Raw genomic sequence first — 20,646 nt, 5'->3', positions numbered from 1 at the left:
TAATCTGCTGACAAATCCATTTTATGGCAATTACTGCACATAAGAACAGGGGGGAAATTGAAAGTTGTAGCTTACTGAGATTTACAATGTAAGGAAGATGGCAAATATGAACATACATGGATTAAGGGAGATTTCATGTATCCTATTGGTCTCTTCTTGGACTTCCTTAGTCTCTCCTCATTGTTGGTTTGTGAAGTTAAACGGATATAGTAATTCAATGTATAAACTTCAAGTTGCTATAAAAAGTCAGAAATATCAGTGAACTAATTTAATTTATATACAACAACCCTAATATAATTAACCTGCTCCTTGAATCATTATACATATTAATCTGCTGTATGGGTAGTGAGAGGTTCCATTTTTTTTCACTATAGTGTTAAGATTTTTTGGAATATCATTTTGTCAATAGTGTCCCCCAAAACTGACCCAAGTGAAATGCACTTGGCGCACTGAAATTCTTTGCGATAGTTTCTTTTTGATAAAAGAAGCAGTTCAGCGCATAATATATGAAAATGGATTGCTGACATAGTCGGCACAACCTTTCAGGCACGAGTAATGATTGTAATGTGTTTTTAACACGGCTATAAAAATGTACAACCAAATTTGCTACAAAATCAGAGCAGAAGTCCTGCGCAGTGGGATCAGATCTGAAGTTCTCTACTTGAATTGAGTATACTTGTTTACATTTGATTTTAAGGCTCACATAAATCCATCCGTCACCATGACAACTTCACTTGGAGATTATCTTCCTTTTTATTCTTTGCTTAATCCATCATGCTCAATTGTGGAATTATCAGCAAACCAGCATCTCCATCTTAGTAATTGGATTTATCGACCAGACGGAAAGCCTCAAGGAACTCGTTAATGTCTATACTTCCATCCTTATTGAAGTCCATGCTGCGAGCTAGGTCACCAATGGCTTTATCACTAATATCAATCTTAAGGTGAGAACTGAGGAGTTTACAAGTTTTTTGAAATTCCTGAAATGATATCAGACCTGCCACAGACATGAAAGTGAACAGTTTATTTTGCTTCCATGACACAAAGCAACAAGTACAATTTTTTATTATTTTCTTGCCGGTTTCCCCACTTTCTCTGTTTTAGTCTCCAAAATACCAGGGGGAAAGAATGTTTTGCAATCGGCGCTTACCTGAGTTGTCACTGTCAAAAATTCTAAAAATGGTTTCCAGGTCAGACCTGCTTCTGTAAAGCATTTCTAGCAAACTGGGTTGTATGTGCTGGAAAGAAAAAAGGCGCTTTTAATTTTTTTAAAAACTGTGCTAGATGGATCAGCAGCTATTACTGTCACAAGATGGTCATGTCCCTTACACTGGTCACATCTGCCTGGCACATCTGCCTGGCACATTAGCAATTGATACAGCTGTCAACTCTCCATGTTAGCAGCTTTCTCTATGACTCTTCAAATGTTCTTTACCATTAATTATTGTAGGTGTATTGCCACCTGTCCCCTGCATCAAAGATAATTAACCCCTGTATATACAAGCATGTTTAAAATGCAGCTTGCAGGTTGAATAGCTGTGGAATATTCTAGCATGTAGCAGAATGAAATGTCTAATACAAATTAAAGCATTTTGCACACTTTTTGCCAACTGGAATGTGAAACACTGAAAACATTCAGCTCACTCAGTCCCTCCAGTGCCTCTGTGTGTTCAGCCTGCTTGTTTGGCATTCAGTCCTGGATAAATCACAAATGCCTTCAGTTAAACATAGAAAAACTGCAGCAGTTGTCTTTTGGCCCTGCCACAAACTCTATATCATCACCAGTGATTCTCTCTCTGGATACTGTCTCAGGTTGAGGTTAATTGTTTGCAACCTCAATGTATAATCTGACCCTGAGCTGAGCTTCAGACCTCATTTCTTCATCACAAAAGTGCTTTTGCCTTCATAACATCTGGTGCCAAATCCCTCATCCATGCTATTGTCATCTCCAGCCTGACTATTCTAATGCTCCACTGGCTGGCCTTCCACCCTCCATAAATTTCAGTTCATCCAAAACTCTACTGCCCATATCTTAACACCAAGGTCTGCCTGCTGATCACCACTGTGCTTGCTGACCGAGGCTGGTTCCAGTTCCACAAAATTTAAATCCAATTTTAAAATTCTCATCCTTGTGTTCAGAAACCTTCATGGCCTAACCGCTCCCAATTTCTGTAATTTCCTACATCTCTCTGAAAACTCTGCACTTTTCTAACTCTGGCCTACTGTGCATCCCCCTACTCCCTTTGCGCCACCATTAATAAGCATGCTTACAATCATTAAGCTCTAAGCTGTGGAATTCTGATTCTTTCCACGTCATTCTCCTTCCTTGTGACCCTGCTTAAAGCTTACCTCTTTGGCCAAGCTTTCAGTTACCCTTCCAAATATCTTCTCCTTTAGTTCATCCAAAAGACAACATCTCTGAAAGGGCAGCACTCCCTCAGTATTGCACTGAAATGCCTGCTCAGACATTTCATCAAATATACAATTATCATTTCTTAATTGGTCTATATTAATCTGATAGCTAATTTCTTGGTTTGGCTAACAATTTCTTCCATTACCAGCAAAAAAAATTAACTGATCATTCATCTCTTTGAATCTTGCGTTTGCCTATATAATAGTTCTTATGGTTTCATATAATTCATTGTGAAGTGTTTTAGAAAGCCCAAATAAACTTTACGCAGCATTGCATATATGTATGTCTCATTCACAGAATCACAGTGCAGAAGACGCCATTCAGCCCATCGAGTCTGCACTGACACGTGAGAAACACCTGACCTACCTACCTAATCCCATTTACCAGCACTTGACCCATAGCCTTGAATGTTATGACGTGCCAAGTGCTCATCCAGGTACTTTTTAAAGGATGTGAGGCAACCCGCCTCCACCACCATCCCAGGCAGCACACTCCAGACCATCACCACCCTCTGGGTAAAAAAGTTTTTCCTCACATCTCCCCTAAACCTCCTGCCTCTCACCTTGAACTTATGCCCCCTTGTGACTGACCCTTCAACTAAGGGGAACAGCTGCTCCCTATCCACCCAGTCCATGCCCCTCATAATCTTGTACACCTCGATCAGGTCACCCTTCAGTTTTCTCTGCTCCAACGAAAACAACCCAAGTCTATCCAACCTCTCTTCATAACTTAAATGTTTCATCCCAGGCAACATCCTGATGAATCTCCTCTGCACCCCCTCCAATGCAATCACATCCTTCCTTTAATGTGGCGACCAGAACTGCACACAGTACTCCAGCTGTGGCCTCATCAAGGTTCTATACAACTCCAACATGACCTCCATACTTTTGTAATCTATGCCTCGATTGATAAAGGCAAGTGTCCCATATGCCTTTTTCACCACCCCACTAACATGCCCCTCTGCCTTCAAAGATCTATGGACACACATGCCAAGGTCCCTGTGTTCCTCAGAATTTCCTAGTGCCATGCCGTTCATTGAATACTTCCTTGTCAATTTACTCCTTCCGAAGTGTATCACCTCACACTTTTCAGGGTTAAATTCCATCAGCCACTTATCTGCCCATTTGACCATCCCATCTATATCTACTTGTAGCCCAAGACACTCAAGCTCACTGTTAACCACCCGGCCAATCTACGTGTCATCCGCAAACTTACTAATCCTACCCCCAACATAGTCATCTATGTCGTTTATATAAATGACAAATAATAGGAGACCGAGCACAGATCCCTGTGGTACGCCACTGGACACTGGCTTCCAGTCACTAAAGCATCCTTGTGTCATCACCCTCTGCCTCCTACAACTAAGCCAATTTTGAATCCAACTTATCAAATTACCCTGTATCCCATGTGCATTTGCCTTCTTTAAAAGTCTCCCGTGTGGGACCTTGTCATAGGCTTTGCTGAAATCCATATAACCTACATCAACTGCACTACCCTCATCTACACACCTGGTCACCTCCTCAAAAAATTCAATCAAATTTGTTAGCCATGACCTCTCTCTGACAAAGCCATGCTGACTATCCCTGATCAAACCTTGCCTCTCCAAGTGAAGATAGATAATCTCCTTCAGAAATTTCTCCAATAGTTTCCCTACAACTGACGTGAGACTCATTGGCCTGTAGTTCCCTGGCTTATCTCTACAACCCTTCATAAATAGCGGAACCACATTAGCTGTTCTCCAGTCCTCTGGCACCTCCCCCATGGCCAGAGAGGAATTAAAAATTCGGGTCAGAGCCCCTGCGATCTCCTCCCTTGCCTCCCTCACCACCCTCAGCAGTCTGGGACACAAAGCATCTGGACCTGGAGATTTGTCCACTTTTAAGCCTGCCAACACCTCCAATACTAAACTAAACTTTATTAAAATCCACTCTGCCCCAGTCCAAAACATTTTCTTGCAACTTGTTGATTTCTTTGTCCATAACAATCTTAAACTGTACCATGTTGTGGTTGCTATTGCTAAAATGTTCGCCCACTACCATCTCAGCCACCTGTCCGGCTTCAGTCACCAGAATTAGGTCCAGTAATGCACCGTCCCTTGTTGGACCCTCTACATACTGACCTAAAAAGTTCTTCTGTACACATTTCAAGAAATCCACTCCATCCAAGCCCTTAACACTATGTCTATCCCAATTAATGTTGGGAATGTTGAAATCACCTAATATAATTACCCTATTGTTATTGTTTTTACACACCACAAATTGTGCACATATTTGCTCCTCAATTTCCTGCTGACTATCTGGGGGCCTATAATAAACACCTAATAATGTGGTTGCCCCTTTTTTTATTCCTAATCTCTACCCACAAAGCTTCATTCGATGCCCCCTCCAAGATATCATCTCTCCTTACTGCAGTAATGGACTCCTTAACTAATAAAGCAACACCTCCTCCTCTTTTGTCCCTCCCCTGTCTTGCCTGAAGATTCTATATCCCAGAATGTTGAGCTGCCAATCCTGCCCTTCCCTCAACCACGTCTCAGTGATGGCTACTATATCACAATTCACATGTCAATCCTCACCCATTTTACCTGTAATACTTCTGGCATTAAAGTGGAGGCCATCCAGGCTTGCCTTACTCCCTTGAAACTTAATGCAGCTGTACTCCCTCTGACTTGATTGTTTTACTGTATTATGATGTGTCCCTATTCTGCTAACATTCTGTATCCCCTCCCTATTGTTTCTGGATACTTATGCATGCTGAAAACACATTGTCCTACCTGTGCAATGGGCTTCTCTATGGCAAGATCATCAAACCATGAGTAAAAATTCAGAAGTCCTTTAGGAGTGTTGGGCACAAGTTGGGATCGCAAAACACGCCATGGCAGACCCAGAGCTAAGATCGTCTCCAGAGCATTTGCCCAGTCATTCAGTGAAATTTTACCTATGTTTTGAAAGACACTTATTCACTTGATAGCAAAAAGAAATGGTGGTACACCTATCAAATATTATTGTCTAAGTTTGGGAGATTGGGTAGAACAGCTGATGTAATGATTCCTCAGGCCTCAGTCATAATCTGTACAATTCTGGTTAATGCCCACAGTCTGTGAAGGTCCAGCATAAAGAAAATGGATTAACTATCACATAGATTATTCGTTCTTTGTATTCCTCCAATCACCACAACATCATGCATCTAGCTGTGAATGCCTGGGTAGCTTAGATTTAAGTGATTAATTTCAGTTTTTCTTCAGATCAAAACCAGGTATTGGAATGGGCTTGTTTAGTATATTAAACTGAAATAGTTTGGAGCCTGGAGATCAACTTTTAAGACACGCAACCTTCTTGTGTACAAAGTAATTTACTGCATTGTAAAATATTCTGGTTAGAGTCAATTCTTTAAAACTGCACCAAATAGAATTGTTCTTGCATCTTTGGCAGAACTTGGAAGATGCTATATGATAAAATTTGATGTCAACTTTCTGCAACATTTTAAGATAAATTTCTATTGCATGCAAATTGTGCTTACAGTTCTTACAGTTAGCTCTTTACCAAATAAGAAGTATTAAACAATTGGCTGGACTATCATTCAGATTGGTCAGCAGTCTTGGAAAAGTACAGATCATGTGAAATAAGTCACAATCTATTTACAAATGAACTTTGTAACCCTACCTGTTTTATTCTTATCATAATACTCAAATGCACTGATCAGGTCTGATTTATGGGCAAAAATCTTCTTCCGCAGAGCTCCTAGTGCTGACCTTTCAACTCTACTCACTCTGCATAAAAAAATTGCTGATTAGAATATATTTGCACATTAAAGTACAGGTTGGTAAATAGAATATAGTTAGAAGTCAGTGATACATATCGGAAATCTAGTAACTAAAGATTTAACCTGGTAGATGGGATGCAATCAAGCTGACTGCTTTGTCCTGGATAGTGGGGGATGGAGTTTTATGAAGTGGAGGGGGGGGTGCTTATTGTTGTAGGGACAAGCAAGCAGTGATAGGAGCAGATCATCAAAAGATGATCTCTTCCCCCCCCCCCAACCCACCTTAAACCAGCTTATATTTCACCCCTCTCCTTGTAAAGAAAAATCAGTTCTGTTGCAGGGTCATGAGGACTCGAAACGTCAACTCTTTTCTTCTCCGCCGATGCTGCCAGACCTGCTGAGTTTTTCCAGGTAATTCTGTTTTTGTTTTGTCCTGGATAGTGTTGAGCTTCTTGAACATTGTTGGATCTGCACTCATTCGGGTAAGTGGAGGGTATTCCAACACAATCCTGACCTGTGCCTAGTAGACGGTGGACAGGGTATGAGAAGTCAGGAAGTGAGTTATTCCCGCAGGAATTCCCAGTCTCTGACCTGCTCTTGTAGCCGCCACATTTATCTGGCTGGTCCAGTTTAGATTCTAGCCAATGGTAACCCCCAGGATGTTGATGGTGGGCGATTCAGCCATGGTAATGCCATTGAATGTCAAGAGGAGTTAGTTATATTCTCTCTTATTGGAGATGCCACTTATCAGCCCAAGCTTGAATGTTGTCCAGGTCTTGCTGCATATGAACACTCACTGCTTCAGTATCTGAGGCATTACAGATGGAACTGAACACGACAATCATCAGTGAACTGCCCAGTTCTGACCTTATGATGTAGGAAAGGTCACTGATGAAGCACCTGAAGATGGTTGAGCCTAGGACACAACCCTGAGGAACTCCTGCAGTAATGTTCTGGGGCTGAACTGATTGACCTCCAACAACCACACCCCTTTGTGCTAGATTTGACTCCAGCCAATGGAGAGCTTTCTCCCTGGTATCATTTTTTTTTGGGATTTCTTGAGGCCACATTTGGTCAAATGCTGTCCTGATATTAAGAGCAGTCATTCTCATCTCACCTATGGCACTCAGTTCTTTCGTCCATCTTGGGGCCAAGGCTGTAATGAAATTTGGAGCCTACAGTTCCAGCTGGAACCTGAACTGAGCATCAGTGAGCAGGTTATTACTGAGTAATTCTCCCTTGATGGCACAATTGACAACCCCTTCCCTTACTTTGCTGATGACTGACAGTAAACAAGTAGGATGGCAATTGGCTGCATTTGTCCTGCTTTTGTGAACAGGGCACAACTGGGCAGTTTTCCATGTTGTCTAGTCAATGCCAGTGTTGTAACCATACTGGAAAGCTTGGCTAGAGGTGTGTCCAGTTCTGCAGTGCAAGTCTTCAGTAGTACAACTAGGATGTTGTCAGGGCCCAAGGCCTTTACTGGATCCCAGTTCCAGACCTGCGAAGGACACCTCTACTTGGGCAGCGGATAAATAGAGGGTGAGGCTCGGGGCCTTCTCTCGCCTTCCGGGAACAGAGACAGCTGGACCTACAAGGGACACTTGTACTCTGGCAGCAAGCTGAGTTTGAAAAAAATCCAGGAGCGACATCACAGAAAAACTGTAAGTTCATTGGTTGATGAGAAGCTGCTGTTAGGGAGTATGTTTAAATAGTTTAAAACTAGAAAAACGTATAATTTATAAAGAAGAAGCTACTTGGATTTCAGTAAGGAACATTAGCAATAGGGAAGTAAAGTTAAATCAAGTCAAAGTGAAATAAAGTAATAAAGTAAACCAAAGCAAGATAAAGTTAGTGTAAATGTAGTAAAGTTAAGTTACTAGTAATTTGTTCTACTCACTCTAAATATAATAAATAGCTTTTAGAGTTACAGGATGGCAGGTCAGCTCAGCTAAGTGGAATGTACATCCTGCAGTATGTGTGAAGTCATGAATGCACCATGTATCCCTGACAAACACATCTATAGGAAGTGTCACCAGCTGCACAAGCTTGAGCTCCAGGTTTCGGAACCTGAGCAGTGGCTGGAATTCACTGTTGTGCATCCGCGAGGCAGAGGATGTTTAGGGAGGTGGTCATACTGCAGGTCAAAAGCACACAGCCAGAGAGGGAATGAGTGACCGCGCAGTCGAGGAGAACCAGGCAGGTAGTGCAGGAACCCCCTGAGTCTATCCTGCTTGCTAATTGATTTTCCATTTTGGATGCTGGTGAGGGCGATGATTCCTCAGGGGGATACAGCCAGAGCCAAGCCTGTGGCACCACAGGTGGCTCAGCTGTACAGTGGGGGAGGAAGAAGAATGGAAGGGCAATAGTGATAGGAGATTCTGTAGTCTGGGGATCAGACAGGTGTTTTTGCGGCAGTAAACGTGACTCTAGGATTGTGTGTTGCCTCCCTGATGCAGGGTCAAGGATGTCATGGAGTGGCTGCAAGTAAGAAGGTTGTATTGGAGAAATTAATGGGACTGAAAGTTGTTAAGTCACTGGGACCTGATATTCTGCATTCCAGAGTGTTGAAAGAGGTTGCTACAGAGAGGTTGGTTGCATTGGTGATCCTTTTCCAAAATTCTATAGATTCTAGAATGGTTCCTGAAGATTGGAAGGGAGCAAATGTCACCCCACTATTTAGGAAATGAGCGAGAGCAAAACAAGGAACTCCAGACCTGTTAGCCTTACATCAGTAGTAGGGAAAATGCTAGAATCTATTCTAAAGGATGTGATAAATGGATACCTGGATAATCAGGATCTGACTGAGCATAGTCAGCGTGGAGTGGAGAATGGGAAATCATGTTTGACTAGTTTTTTGAGGATGTTATTAACAAAGTTGATAAAGAAGAGTTGATGGACAGTAGTATACTTGGATTTTCAGAAGGCTTTTGATAAAGTACCCCACAGGAGGTTAATTAGCAAAATAGAAGCATATTGGATAGGAGGCAATGTACTGCCATGGATTAAGGATTGGTTAACAGGCAGAAAACAGAGAGTAGGAATAAATGGGTCAGTCTTGTGTTGGCAGCCTGTGACTAGTGGGGTACCACAAGGCTCAGTACTTGGGCCCCAGCTGTTCACAATATATATCAATGATTTGGATATGGGGACCAAACGTAATATTTCCAAGCCTCCGGATGATACAAAGCTAGGTGGGAATGTATGTTGTGAGGAAGATGTAAAACGGCTACAGGAAGATTTGGACAGACTTAGTGAGTGGGCAAGAGCATGGCAGGTGGAATATAATGTGGAAAAATGTGAGGTTATCCGCTTTGGTAGAAGGAACAGATGTGCAGAATATTTCCAAAATGGTAAGAGATTAGAAAGTGTAGGTGCACAAAGGAACCTGGAAGTCCTTGTCCATAAGTCACTGAATGCTAACATGCAGGTGCAGCAGGCAGTTAGGAAGGCTAATTGTATGTTGCTCTTTATCACAAGAGGATTTGAAGACAGGAGTAGTGAAGTCTTGCTTCAATTGGATAGAAGCTTGGATAGACCGCACCTGGAGTACTATATGCAGTTTTGGTCACCTTACCTCAGAAAGGAATTTATTGCCATAGAGGGAGTGCAACAAAGGTTCACCAGACTTGTTCCAGGGTTGGCGGGACTATCCTGTGAAGAGAGACTGGGGAAACTGGGCCTGTATTCTCTAGAGTTTCGAAGAATGAGAGGTGATCTCATTGAAACCTAAAAAATACTTAAAGGAATAGACAGGGGTAGATGCAGGTAAGATGTTTCCCCTGGTTGGAGTCTAGAACCAGGGAGACAATTTCAAAATAAGGGGGGAGCCACTGAGGACCGAGATGAGGAGAAATTTCTCTCCTCAGAGGCTTGTGAATCTTTGGAATTCACTGCTCCAGAGGGCTGTGGATGCTCAGTCATTGAGTATGTTTAAGGTAGAGATTGATACATTATTATTACTCAGAAATCTAAAGAGTTATGGGGATAGTGTGGGTAAAAGTGTTCAATCAGCCATGATTGCATTGAATGGTGGAGCAAGCTTGATGGGCTGAATGGCCACCTTCTGTTCCTATGTTCCTATTTTTAAAATTTATTGATGGCTAGACCAGCATTTATTGTCCATCTCTAGTTGCCCTTGAGAAGGTGGTGGTGAGCTGCCTTCTTGACTGCGGTATAGGTACACCCACAGTGCTGTTAGAGAGGGGAGTTCCAAGATTTTGATCCAATGACAGTGAAGGAATGCTGATACAGTTCCAAGTCAGGATGGTTTGTTGCTTGGAGGGGAACTTGCAGATGATGGTATTCCCATGCACCTACTGTGCCCTTGTCCTTTGAGGTGGTCGAGGTCACAGGTTTGGAGGATGCTGTTGAAGGAGCATTGATGAGTTGCTGCAGTGCAATGGTACACACTGCTGCCACTGTGTGTTGATGGTACAGGGAGTGTGCCAATCAAGTGGGCTGCTTTATCCTGGATGGTGTTGAGCTTCTTGAGCGCTGTTGGAACTAAACTCATCCAGGCAAGTGGAGAGTATTCCATCACACTCCTGACTTGTGCCTTGTAGATGGTAGACAGATTTTGGGGACTCAGGAGGTGAGTTGCTCACTGCAGAATTCCCAGCCTCTGACCTACTCTCATAGTCACAATATTTATCTAGTCCAGTCCAGTTCAGTTTCTGGTCAGTGGTAACCCACAGGATATTGATAGGTGGGGTGTTCAGCAATGGTAATGCCGTTGAATGTCAAGGGGTGATAGTTAAATTCTCTCTTGTTTCCTCTTGTTGCTGATGGTCACTGCATGGCAGTTGTGTGGCTTGAATGTTACTCAACACTTACCAGCCCAAATCTGAATGTTGGCCCGGTCTTGCTGCATGGACTTTCAGTATCTGAGGAGTCGAGAATGATGCAATTGTGCAATCATCCACAAACATCCCCATGTCTGACCTTATGATGGAAGGAAGGTCATTGATGAAGCAGCTGAAGATGGTTGGGCCTAGGACACTACCCTGAGGAACTCCTTCAGTGATGTCCTAGAACAGAGATGATTGACCTCCAACAATCACAATCATCTTCCTTTGTGCTAGGTATGGCTCCAACTAGTGGAGAGTTTTCCCCTGTTTCCCATCAACTTCAGTTTTGCTAGGGCTCCTAGACGCTCGGTCAAATGCTGCCTTGATGTCAAAAGCAGTCACTCTCACCTCGCCTCTGAAGTTCAGCTCTTTTGTCCATGATTGGACCAAGGCTGTAATGAAGTAAGAAGCTGGGTGGTCCTGGTGGAACCCAAACTGAGCATCATTGAGCAGGTTATTGCAGAACCAAGTGTCATTTGATAGCACTGTCAATGACCCCTTCCATCACTTTGTTGATAATCGAGAATAGACTGATGGGGCAGTAATTGGCTGTGTTGGATTTGTCCTGCTTTTTGTGTACAAGACATATCTGTGCAATTTGCAACCACATTGTGTAAATGCAAGTGTTGTCGGTGTACTGGATCAACTTGGCTAGGGGCGCAGCAAGTTCTGGAGCACAGTACTATTGCTGGAATGTTGTCAGGGTCCATAGCCTTTGCAGTATCCAGTGCCTTCAGCAGTTTCTTGATATCATGTAGAGTGAATTGAATTGGCTGAAGACCAGCACCCAAGATGCTGGGAACCTTTGGAAGAGGCCCAGATGGCCACTTGGCAGTTCTAGCTGAAGATTGCTGCAAATGCTTCAGCCTTGTCTTTTGCATTGATGTGCTGGACTCCACTACATTGAAGATGAGGATATTTGTGGAGCCTCCTCCTCCAGTGAGTTGTTTAACTGTCTACCACCATTCACGACTGCAGAGCTTGGATCTGATCCGTTGCTTGAGCGATCGCTTAGCTCTGTCTATTGCACGCTGCTTATGCTGTTTGGCATACAAGTAGCCGTGTGTTGTAACTTCACCAGGCTGACACCTCATTGTTAGGTATGCTTGCTGCTGCACCTGGCATGCCTCTTGCACTCTTCACTGAACCAGGGTTGATCTCCTGGCTTGGTGGTAATGGTAGAGTGTGGGATATGCCAGGCCACAAGGTTACAGACTGTGGTTGAATACAATTCTGCTGCTGCCAGTGGCTCATAGCGCCTCATGGATGCTTGGTTTTGAATTGCTAGATCTGTTTGAAATCTAATCCATTTAACATGGCAGTAGTCTCACACAACAAGATGGTGGGTATCCTCAATGTGAAGGCAGGACTTAGTTTCCGCAACGACTGTGCAGTAGTCACTTCTACCAATACCAGCATGGACAGATACATCTGTGACAGGTAGATTGGTGAGGGTAAGGTCAAGTAGCTGAGTCTGTTCTGTCAGGAGCTGTCTGTCCTGGAGGATCCCAGTTGCAATTTTCAAGCACAGTCAATAGTGTGTGTACGTGTACATATGCTAAGGGCCCTGACACCATCCGGTTGTATTGCTGAAGATCTGTAAAACAGAACTAGACAAGCCCTCTAGCCAAGTTGTTCTGGTACAGCTACTACACTGGCATCTACCTGATAAAGTGGAAAATTGTCCAGGTATTTGTTCTGTCCACAAAAAGCAGGGCGCAGGCATTGAATAACCTAAGCAGCAGACCTTAAATGGAGTTTAAAGTTCCCTTTAACTTTGAAAATAATTATTGATTTCAAAATTCAACAAATGTTGGCAGTTAGAAAAAGTGATTCATAATTGCTTACAGCGGCAGGACAAAGCTTCCAATTGCTAATGTGAGATGGAGAGTGTCATTCTTCATCCATTTGATTTCTTTTTGTTTTTAAAGTACAATGAACTCTGGCAGCCAACTGTGAGGGAAGCAGATATGGAAGGAGGGTGGCAGCAGAGAGGACAGGTGGGAAACATACAGAATGAGGGATTTCTAGTTTCTAACAATCTGAACTCAGAGAAAGTCAATGGGAGTGGGAAGGAGAATGAATGGAGGATTGAGGGTTAGGTGAGTGACATCAAAGCAAAGGGGAGGAAGAAGTACAGATTTGATTGGATAGTTCAAAGAGGAAGATGTAGGGGTCATAATGGGACTGAGGAGGGAGGGAATGGTGAGAAGGTAAATGGGTCACATGATGGAGTAGGTGAAGAATGAGTGATTGAGGGAGGTAAATGGAAATGTAAGGCTTCTCCTTGCAGCCAAATATAGCCTGTAGCTGCTGATGGCTCTTTTCCCTGCTTCACCAGTATTCGACCAAGACGAAATAAAAAAAAGGAAAGGGAAGCACAGACTTCTACTTAGAAAACATTTGCCTTCCTCCCCACCCCGCTCCATCCACAAAAGTTCACTTTCTATTCTAAAATGTACACTTTCCTCAGATAATCCAGTTACTATATAGTGATGAAAGTACATATAGTATAGCATTTGGCTACAGAAGCAAGAGTACCATCAGACTGTTTGCACTGTAATGCAGGATGTTCCTCTGGCATTTATTAAGAGAAGGTCAATGCTGATAGTTTACACACCTTTGTCTCAGGGTTAACTTCCGAGTACTTTGACTAACTTGATACTGTACAAAATGAGGAACAAGGTCAGGACCAAGCTTCACATAAGCTCCTCTGTTACTGCCAACTTCATAATAATTAGAAGCAGAAAATATGGTCAGGACCTATATTCACAATAAAAAGAGTAACAATGTAATGAAGGAAATTAATGGGCAAACCTGCTGTAGAAACAAAATTTATACAGTTCAGGCACTTTTTCAACAATGGAGACAACTTGACCAAGTAATTTCTTACTCGAAAGGGAGAGAGAAAATGGGGAACTATGGGCCAGTTAGCTTGACATTATTAGTAGGAAAAATGCTACTATCTGTTATTAAGGATGTGTTAACAGTGCACTTAGTGAGTCATGATATGGTTACACAAAATCATCATGGATTTATGAAAGGCAAATCGTGTTTGAAAAGTTTGTTAGATTTCTTCGAGGTTGTAATTAGCAGAGTAGACAATGGACAATCTGTGAGCGTATTTTTTTGGGTTTTCAATAAACATTCAATAAGGTACAGTACCACATAAAGGTCTATTACACAAAATTAGGGCTTATGGCATGGGGGTCATATATTAGCATGGATTGAAAATTGCTTAGCAGACCGAAAGGAGAGTAGGAACAAATGGGTCATTTTCAGGTTGATAGACTATAACCAGTGGGCTACTGCAAGAATCAGTGCCTCGGCCTCATCTGTTTACAATCTATATCAGTGACTTAGATGAGGGGACCAAGTGTAATGTATCCAAAATTGCTGACAATACAAAGTGAGATGCAAAAGTAATCCTTGAGAAGAATGCAAGGAGGATGCAAAGGGACATAGACAGAATAAGTGAATGGGCGAGACCATGGCAGATGGAATATGATGTGGGGGGAGTGTGAAGTTATCCACTTTGGAAGGAAAAATATTAATGCTGAATATTTTTTAAGTGGTGAGGAACTGGGAAATGTTTGTACTCAGAGAGCTTAGGTGTCCTTGTACATGAATAATAGAAAGTTAACATACAGTTACAACAGGCAATTAGGAATGCAAGTGGTATGTTGCCCTTTATTACAAAAGGGATTGGAGTACAGGAGTGAAGAGTCTTGCTGCAATTGCATAGGGTCTTGTTGAGACCATACCTGGAACAAGTGTACGGTTTTGGTTCCCTTCCTAAGGATATACTATCCTTGTAGGGTATCCTTGTAGTGAACCTTCACTAGGCTGGTTCCTGGAATGAGAGGATTGTCCTATGAAAAAAGATTAAGCAGACTGGGCCTATATTTCTTGGAATTTAAAAGTATGAAAGGTGGCCTCATTGAAACACAAAATTCTTAAGAGGCTTCATAGGGTAGATACTGGAAGGATGTTTCTCTGGGCTGGAGAGTCTAGAACCATGGGTCACACTCAGAATAAGGGATCAGCTATTTGGGGCTGAAATGAGCAGGAACTTCTTCACCCAAAGGGTTGTCAATCTTTCGAATACTCTACCTTGGAGTTGTGGACGTACGGTCATTGAGTATATTCAAGACAGAGATCAATAGATTTTTGGATATTAAGGGAATGAAGAGATATAAGGATAGTGCAGGGAGGTGGGGTGAGGTAGAAGGTCAACCATGATTGTATCGAATACTGCACCAGGATTGAAGGGCTGAAGAGCCTACATCAGCTCCTATTTCTACGTTTGTGTTCTGGAATCATGTCTGCTGACAAAATTGCTTGGCAACCCATGGGATACTTGGGCTTGGGGGAGGCCATCTCACTTACACCGGTGATTACTGCTGCCAGATAATTTTGGACTCGAAACATTAACTCTGTTTCTCTCTCCACAGATGCTGCCAGACCTGCTGAATTTTTCCAGTACTTTTTGTTTTTATAATAGATCGCAGCTTTGTTAATCATTTTAAACCTGAGATTAATAGATATGCAGCTAAGGTGGTTGGATGGAATTAGGTCACAGGTCAGCCATGATCTAATTGAATTGCAGAACAGGCTGGAGGTGCTGAATGACCTACTCCTGTTCCTATGTTTCTCTATCCTAGATTAGTAACCTTATTCCAGCTGGTACAACTTTGTCTGAATCTGGGTTACAAAGTCTGTCTGAAATTCCTTAAAAAGATCTACAAACTCCAGGAGTTGGTGAGAGTCACCCTTGCTTCTCATTACCGATTTTTCCTCTCCTCTTAAGATACTGACTTTGTGCTGTATAGATCTTCCAGGGTTTTGTGGCCATGGTAGAATCCCTACCTCTGGGCCAGAAACTCTGGGTTCAAGTCCCACTTCTGGACTTGATGTGTTCATAATGCAACCAAACAGGTTGAGTATCAGCCTGTAATTCCTTCCAATACACCTGATGACAGGCAATAAGAGGGGGGAGAATTTCCAGGTCAGCCATTCTGCAGAAGGCAATGGCAAACCACTGCAGTCCTTTGCCAAGTATAATCATGGATCAATCCATTTCAATGGAAGTTCATGGTCACCAATGCCCCCTTCAAGCATGTGTACCTGAAGGAGGAGGACGACAATTCCACAGTAGCTGGTCACTTTGCTGTGTCTAACTTGACTAATTTTTATTCATGTCCAGGCATTTGGAGGGGGGTGAGTTTTCCATTTGGCGAGTGGGAGCAGGGCCCGCTCGCCGATGCGTAAAACGACACACAGTGACGTTAGGCGAGCATCCCGATGTCACCGCACATCATTTAGGCTTTCAAAAGACAAAAAACTGCGGATGCTGGAAATCCAAAACAAAAACAGAATTACCTGGAAAAACTCAGCAGGTCCGGCAGCATCGGCGGAGAAGAAAAGAGTTGACGTTTTGAGTCCTCATGACCCTTCGACAGAACTAGGCGAATCCCAGGAAGGGGTGAAATATAAGCTGGTTTAAGGTGGTGGGTGGGGGGGGGGAGTTGGGGGGCGGGTGGGGGGAGGAGGTGTGGTTGTAGGCAAAAGCAGTGATAGAAGCCGATCATCAAAAGATGTCACAGACAGCAGAACAAAAGAACACATAGGTGTCGAATTTGGTGATATTATCTAAACGAATGTGCTAATTAAGAATGGATGGTAGGGCACTCAAGGTATAGCTCTAGTGGGGGGAGCATAAAAGATTTAAAAATATTTTAAAATAATGGAAATAGGTGGGAAAAAGAAAAATCTATTTAATTTATTGGAAAAAAATATTGAATATTGAATTCAACAACTTTAGGTCTTGACCTCCCCCCCTCCATCCCCACCCCCTTTCTGTTTCTTCCCCCTTCCTTTTGTTTTTTTCCAATAAATTATATAGATTTTTCTTTTTCCCCACCTATTTCCAATATTTTAAAATATTTTTAAATCTTTTTGCTCCCCCCACCCCCACTAGAGCTATACCTTGAGTGCCCTACCATCCATTCTTAATTAGCACATTTGTTTAGATAATATCACCAATGTTTTCTTTTGTTCTGCTGTCTGTGACATCTTTTGATGATCTGCTTCTATCACTGCTTTTGCCTACAACAACCACCCCCCACCCCCCTCCACCACCACCTTAAACCAGCTTATATTTCACCCCTTCCTGGGATTCGCCCAGTTCTGTCGAAGGGTCATGAGGACTTGAAACGTCAACTCTTCTCCACCGATGCTGCCAGACCTGCTGAGTTTTTCCAGGTAATTCTGTTTTTATTTAGGCTTTCAGTTCGGCGGGCCACTGAACTGTCAAAAGCCTACTGAGGCCTGTTTAGAGCTAATTAAATCAATTAAATGAACTGCCCGTCCAACCTTAAGGCTGGTGGCAGGCAATGAGCTCAGGCGGCCTTCACATTTTTCATGGAACCTCATCCACTGACAGGATGAGGTTTCATGAAGTGTTTATAAATTAAATACATTTTTAAATGAATGTTCCTTGACATGTCCCAGCTCCCGAGGGAACGTGTCTTAAAATATTTTCAATTCTTTATTTAAATGTTTGAGCCTTAAACAAATTTCCCTAAGGCACAGATGTGCCTCAGGGAGATTTCTGTGCTCTTTCGCATGCATGCATGAAAGAGCGCAGGCCCAGACTCAGGGAATCCACCCCCCTGCCTGCACAGGGAGTACGCAGCACTTCCGGATGAGCGTCACGCTGGGCGGGCCTTAACTGGTCCGCCCACGTAAAATGATGGCATGCACCTGCTCAGGTTGCTGATCGTGTTTGCGCTCACTCCTGCCTTCACCCGCACAACCTCCCCTCATGGGGGAAAAATTCAGCTCTTGGTAATGTGTGTTGGCAGTTTATTTCACAATAGAAAGCATTAGACCTGGGTTTAATTGAGTTCTCATGCATAGTTCCAAAAAAAATGGTCACTAGATGTTGATCAGGAGAGAGAATTCTGGCCAATGTTCCCCTCTGTCTAGTCCAGGCAATTCTGAAGCTGACTGTAAGAGTCCCATTGCCACTACATAGCCTTACTGGCTGATTGAAAGAGTCACTGAATACACACAGACATTGCAGGGCACCAACCCAATGGTGAATTATGCTGTGTACCTTAAATTGATGACATAATCTTCATGGTTTCCTCTGTTTAGATAGACTCCCTTTGGATAAACAAGTAGAAATGCAAACAAGATCAGCAGAATCTCAACAGAATGTTTTCCTCTGTCAACATAGTCTCCGTTAAAGACATACACCTTTTCTGGTGATGGAAGCCCATTCTGATCAGGGAAGGAAGATAAATCTACATTAGTAACAGGAATTGTCTCACATTAACTGTGCCAGTGGTAAGGTGGTGCAGTAACACACAGGCTATTTCCCACACAGCCATCCATTATATATTTATCCCCATTCTCGCTTCCTTTAAATTGATATCAGCCATTCTGCATTATCATTCGGTCACAAATTCCCCCATTAAGTTTCCTTTCCACAGTACCATGTTCAAAGCATAGAAACTTCAGCAGCAGGAAGCATTAGTTGCAAATAAGGCTGACAAAAATTTTCCGATCCATGATCCTTGCAAGCAGAGCTCCCTGCTGTGAGTGTTGAATTGCAGAATCACATCTGGTGTCCAGATGGAGGGAGCTGAGTCACACTGAACTGTTCTCATGTAACTCTTACCAGCTAGTTCAAAAACAACAGATAGAAATATGTTGCTACCCAGCGCTGGCACCACAAGCACGATGAACACCATGGCATTATGTCTCTGGGTCCAGATGGCAATATGGCTTTTACCAGTCACCACACCTGAATCTTGGGCAATCCTGCCATACAGAAAAAAAATGCAACGCTATTCTCTCTTTCTGTTGTTGTTTTTCTATCAGAAAAGTGATGAGCGTGTTTTCACTGATGAACAAGCATCAGGAGCTGTTTGATGTGTCATGTACTATGTATTGCCTCAAGTTGCAGGTACTCACTGCAGTAAAATTGGAAGGAACCAGGGATGTAACAGTTCTCAACTGCCATTGACAAATCTAGTTGTTACTTTTAATTTCAGATTACAGCAAATAGCACAACTATAACACTGCTTCTCCTGTGAACTTCAATCTACATTATCAGGTTAATGGCAGACATGGGCAAACAATTCCTTCTTTCATTTTCTCTCTCACCTTCAAAAAATCTAAAGCAGAGAGAAGCACAGCGTGTAAGATCTATTTCATTCATTTTTGTTCCAGCAGCCAAAAATACCTCAGTTCCCCCTCCCCCACCCTGTGCCATGAGATCCTGGCAGTAAGAATGTTTCTTTTTAAACATAGCTGCTGGAAATTTAATCCTTTTTTTTATTATCAGCAACAATTTGTATTTTATAATATCTTTAATGTCAGAAAATATCCCAAGACACTTCACAGGAGTGTTATTAATCAAAATTTCACGCTAAGCCGCATAAGATGATGTCAGAGCTAATGGTTGAAAGCTTGGCCAAATAGTTAGGAGCTATGTCTTAAAAGGAGGAAAGAAGCTGAGAGCAAAAGAAACAGAAAGACTTGCATTTATATAGCACCTTTCATGATACCGAACGTCTCAAAGTGTTGTGCAGCCAATGAAGTACTTTTGAAGTCACTGTTGTAGTGTGGTTAATGTGACAGTCAATTTATACACACCAACTCATATAAACAGCAGTGTGATGAAACCAGATCCTATGTTTTTTTGTGATATTGATTGAAGACTAAATATTGGCCAGGACATCGGGGATAACCCCCCTGCTCTTTTATGAAATAGTGCCATAGGATCGTTTACCTCCACCTGAGGGAATAGTCAAGGCCTCGATCAAGGTCTTATCCGAAAGAATGCAACTCTGACAATGCAGCACTCACTCAGAGGGGGTGGTGGGCTGTACACGCCGATGCGTAAAATGATGCATGAGGATGTTGGGTGTGCGTCCAGACGTCATTGCGTGGCATCGTGATATTTCATTGGGCGGGTATGCGTCAGAGTCGGCTGTGCGCCTGCCGAAATGTTAAGGACCTATTAAGGCAATTAAGGGATTAATTAAAGTACGTAAGAAAGCTGCCTGTCCAACCAAGCGGCCTTCGTGTTTTTCAGGAAACCTCATCCACGGGTGGGGTGAGATTTCCTGAAGCTTTTATAAAAAAGTGCGGGCCCCGACTCTCCCTCCTGTACAGCTGGCGCTGAGAGCTACTGGCCGTGTATTTTGTTGGGCGGGCCTTAATTTGTCCGCCCAAATAAAATGGCAGTGCATTGCCGATCACGGGCAGCAATTGGCTCTGAGCAGGCCCCCACCCGTCATAGGAAAAATCCAGGCCGTTGTGATGTAAATTATTGCATTCCTAATTATGAATCGATCTAAAGCTGATGTAAACATTCATGAAGTTAAAGGGTGTTAAATGAAGGGTTGGAGCCATTAAAAATAGGTGCAGGTATAATATTTTTTTTCCAAAGCACAACATTGTATGCAAAAACATTATGGCAATTGGTTTTCAAAAATATGTTGGCATACCTTATAGAATATTAAAAACAAGTCATCCAATTTTCCATGTAAATCACCTATAAATTGCAACGAGAAAATAACACAATTATTTTGTTATGTACAATTG

The 20,646-nt window shown here is 42.6% G+C and overlaps 1 protein-coding gene across 1 annotated transcript in view; it reads right to left on the bottom strand.

Moving 5' to 3' along the window:
• Nucleotides 1–703: 703 nt before the first annotated feature.
• Nucleotides 704–20,646, bottom strand: part of LOC121274324 (serine/threonine-protein phosphatase with EF-hands 2-like) — a 57,141-nt gene continuing 37,198 nt past the window's right edge. The window contains exons 9-16 of the mRNA XM_041181609.1: nucleotides 20,550–20,596; nucleotides 18,146–18,312; nucleotides 13,839–13,917; nucleotides 13,646–13,788; nucleotides 6,076–6,182; nucleotides 5,187–5,350; nucleotides 1,151–1,238; nucleotides 704–997 (exon numbers count right to left, since the gene is read on the bottom strand). Of these exons, the coding sequence (XP_041037543.1) occupies nucleotides 816–997; nucleotides 1,151–1,238; nucleotides 5,187–5,350; nucleotides 6,076–6,182; nucleotides 13,646–13,788; nucleotides 13,839–13,917; nucleotides 18,146–18,312; nucleotides 20,550–20,596 (977 nt within the window). The 3' untranslated portion in view covers nucleotides 704–815. The remainder of the gene's footprint in view (nucleotides 998–1,150; nucleotides 1,239–5,186; nucleotides 5,351–6,075; nucleotides 6,183–13,645; nucleotides 13,789–13,838; nucleotides 13,918–18,145; nucleotides 18,313–20,549; nucleotides 20,597–20,646) is intronic.

The sequence above is a fragment of the Carcharodon carcharias genome, chromosome 1 (genome assembly GCF_017639515.1).
Source record: "Carcharodon carcharias isolate sCarCar2 chromosome 1, sCarCar2.pri, whole genome shotgun sequence".
In the NCBI taxonomy this organism is placed as follows: domain Eukaryota; kingdom Metazoa; phylum Chordata; class Chondrichthyes; order Lamniformes; family Lamnidae; genus Carcharodon; species Carcharodon carcharias.
Note: the sequence above shows the minus strand (reverse complement) of the source record. Positions and strands in the feature narration are given on the sequence as shown.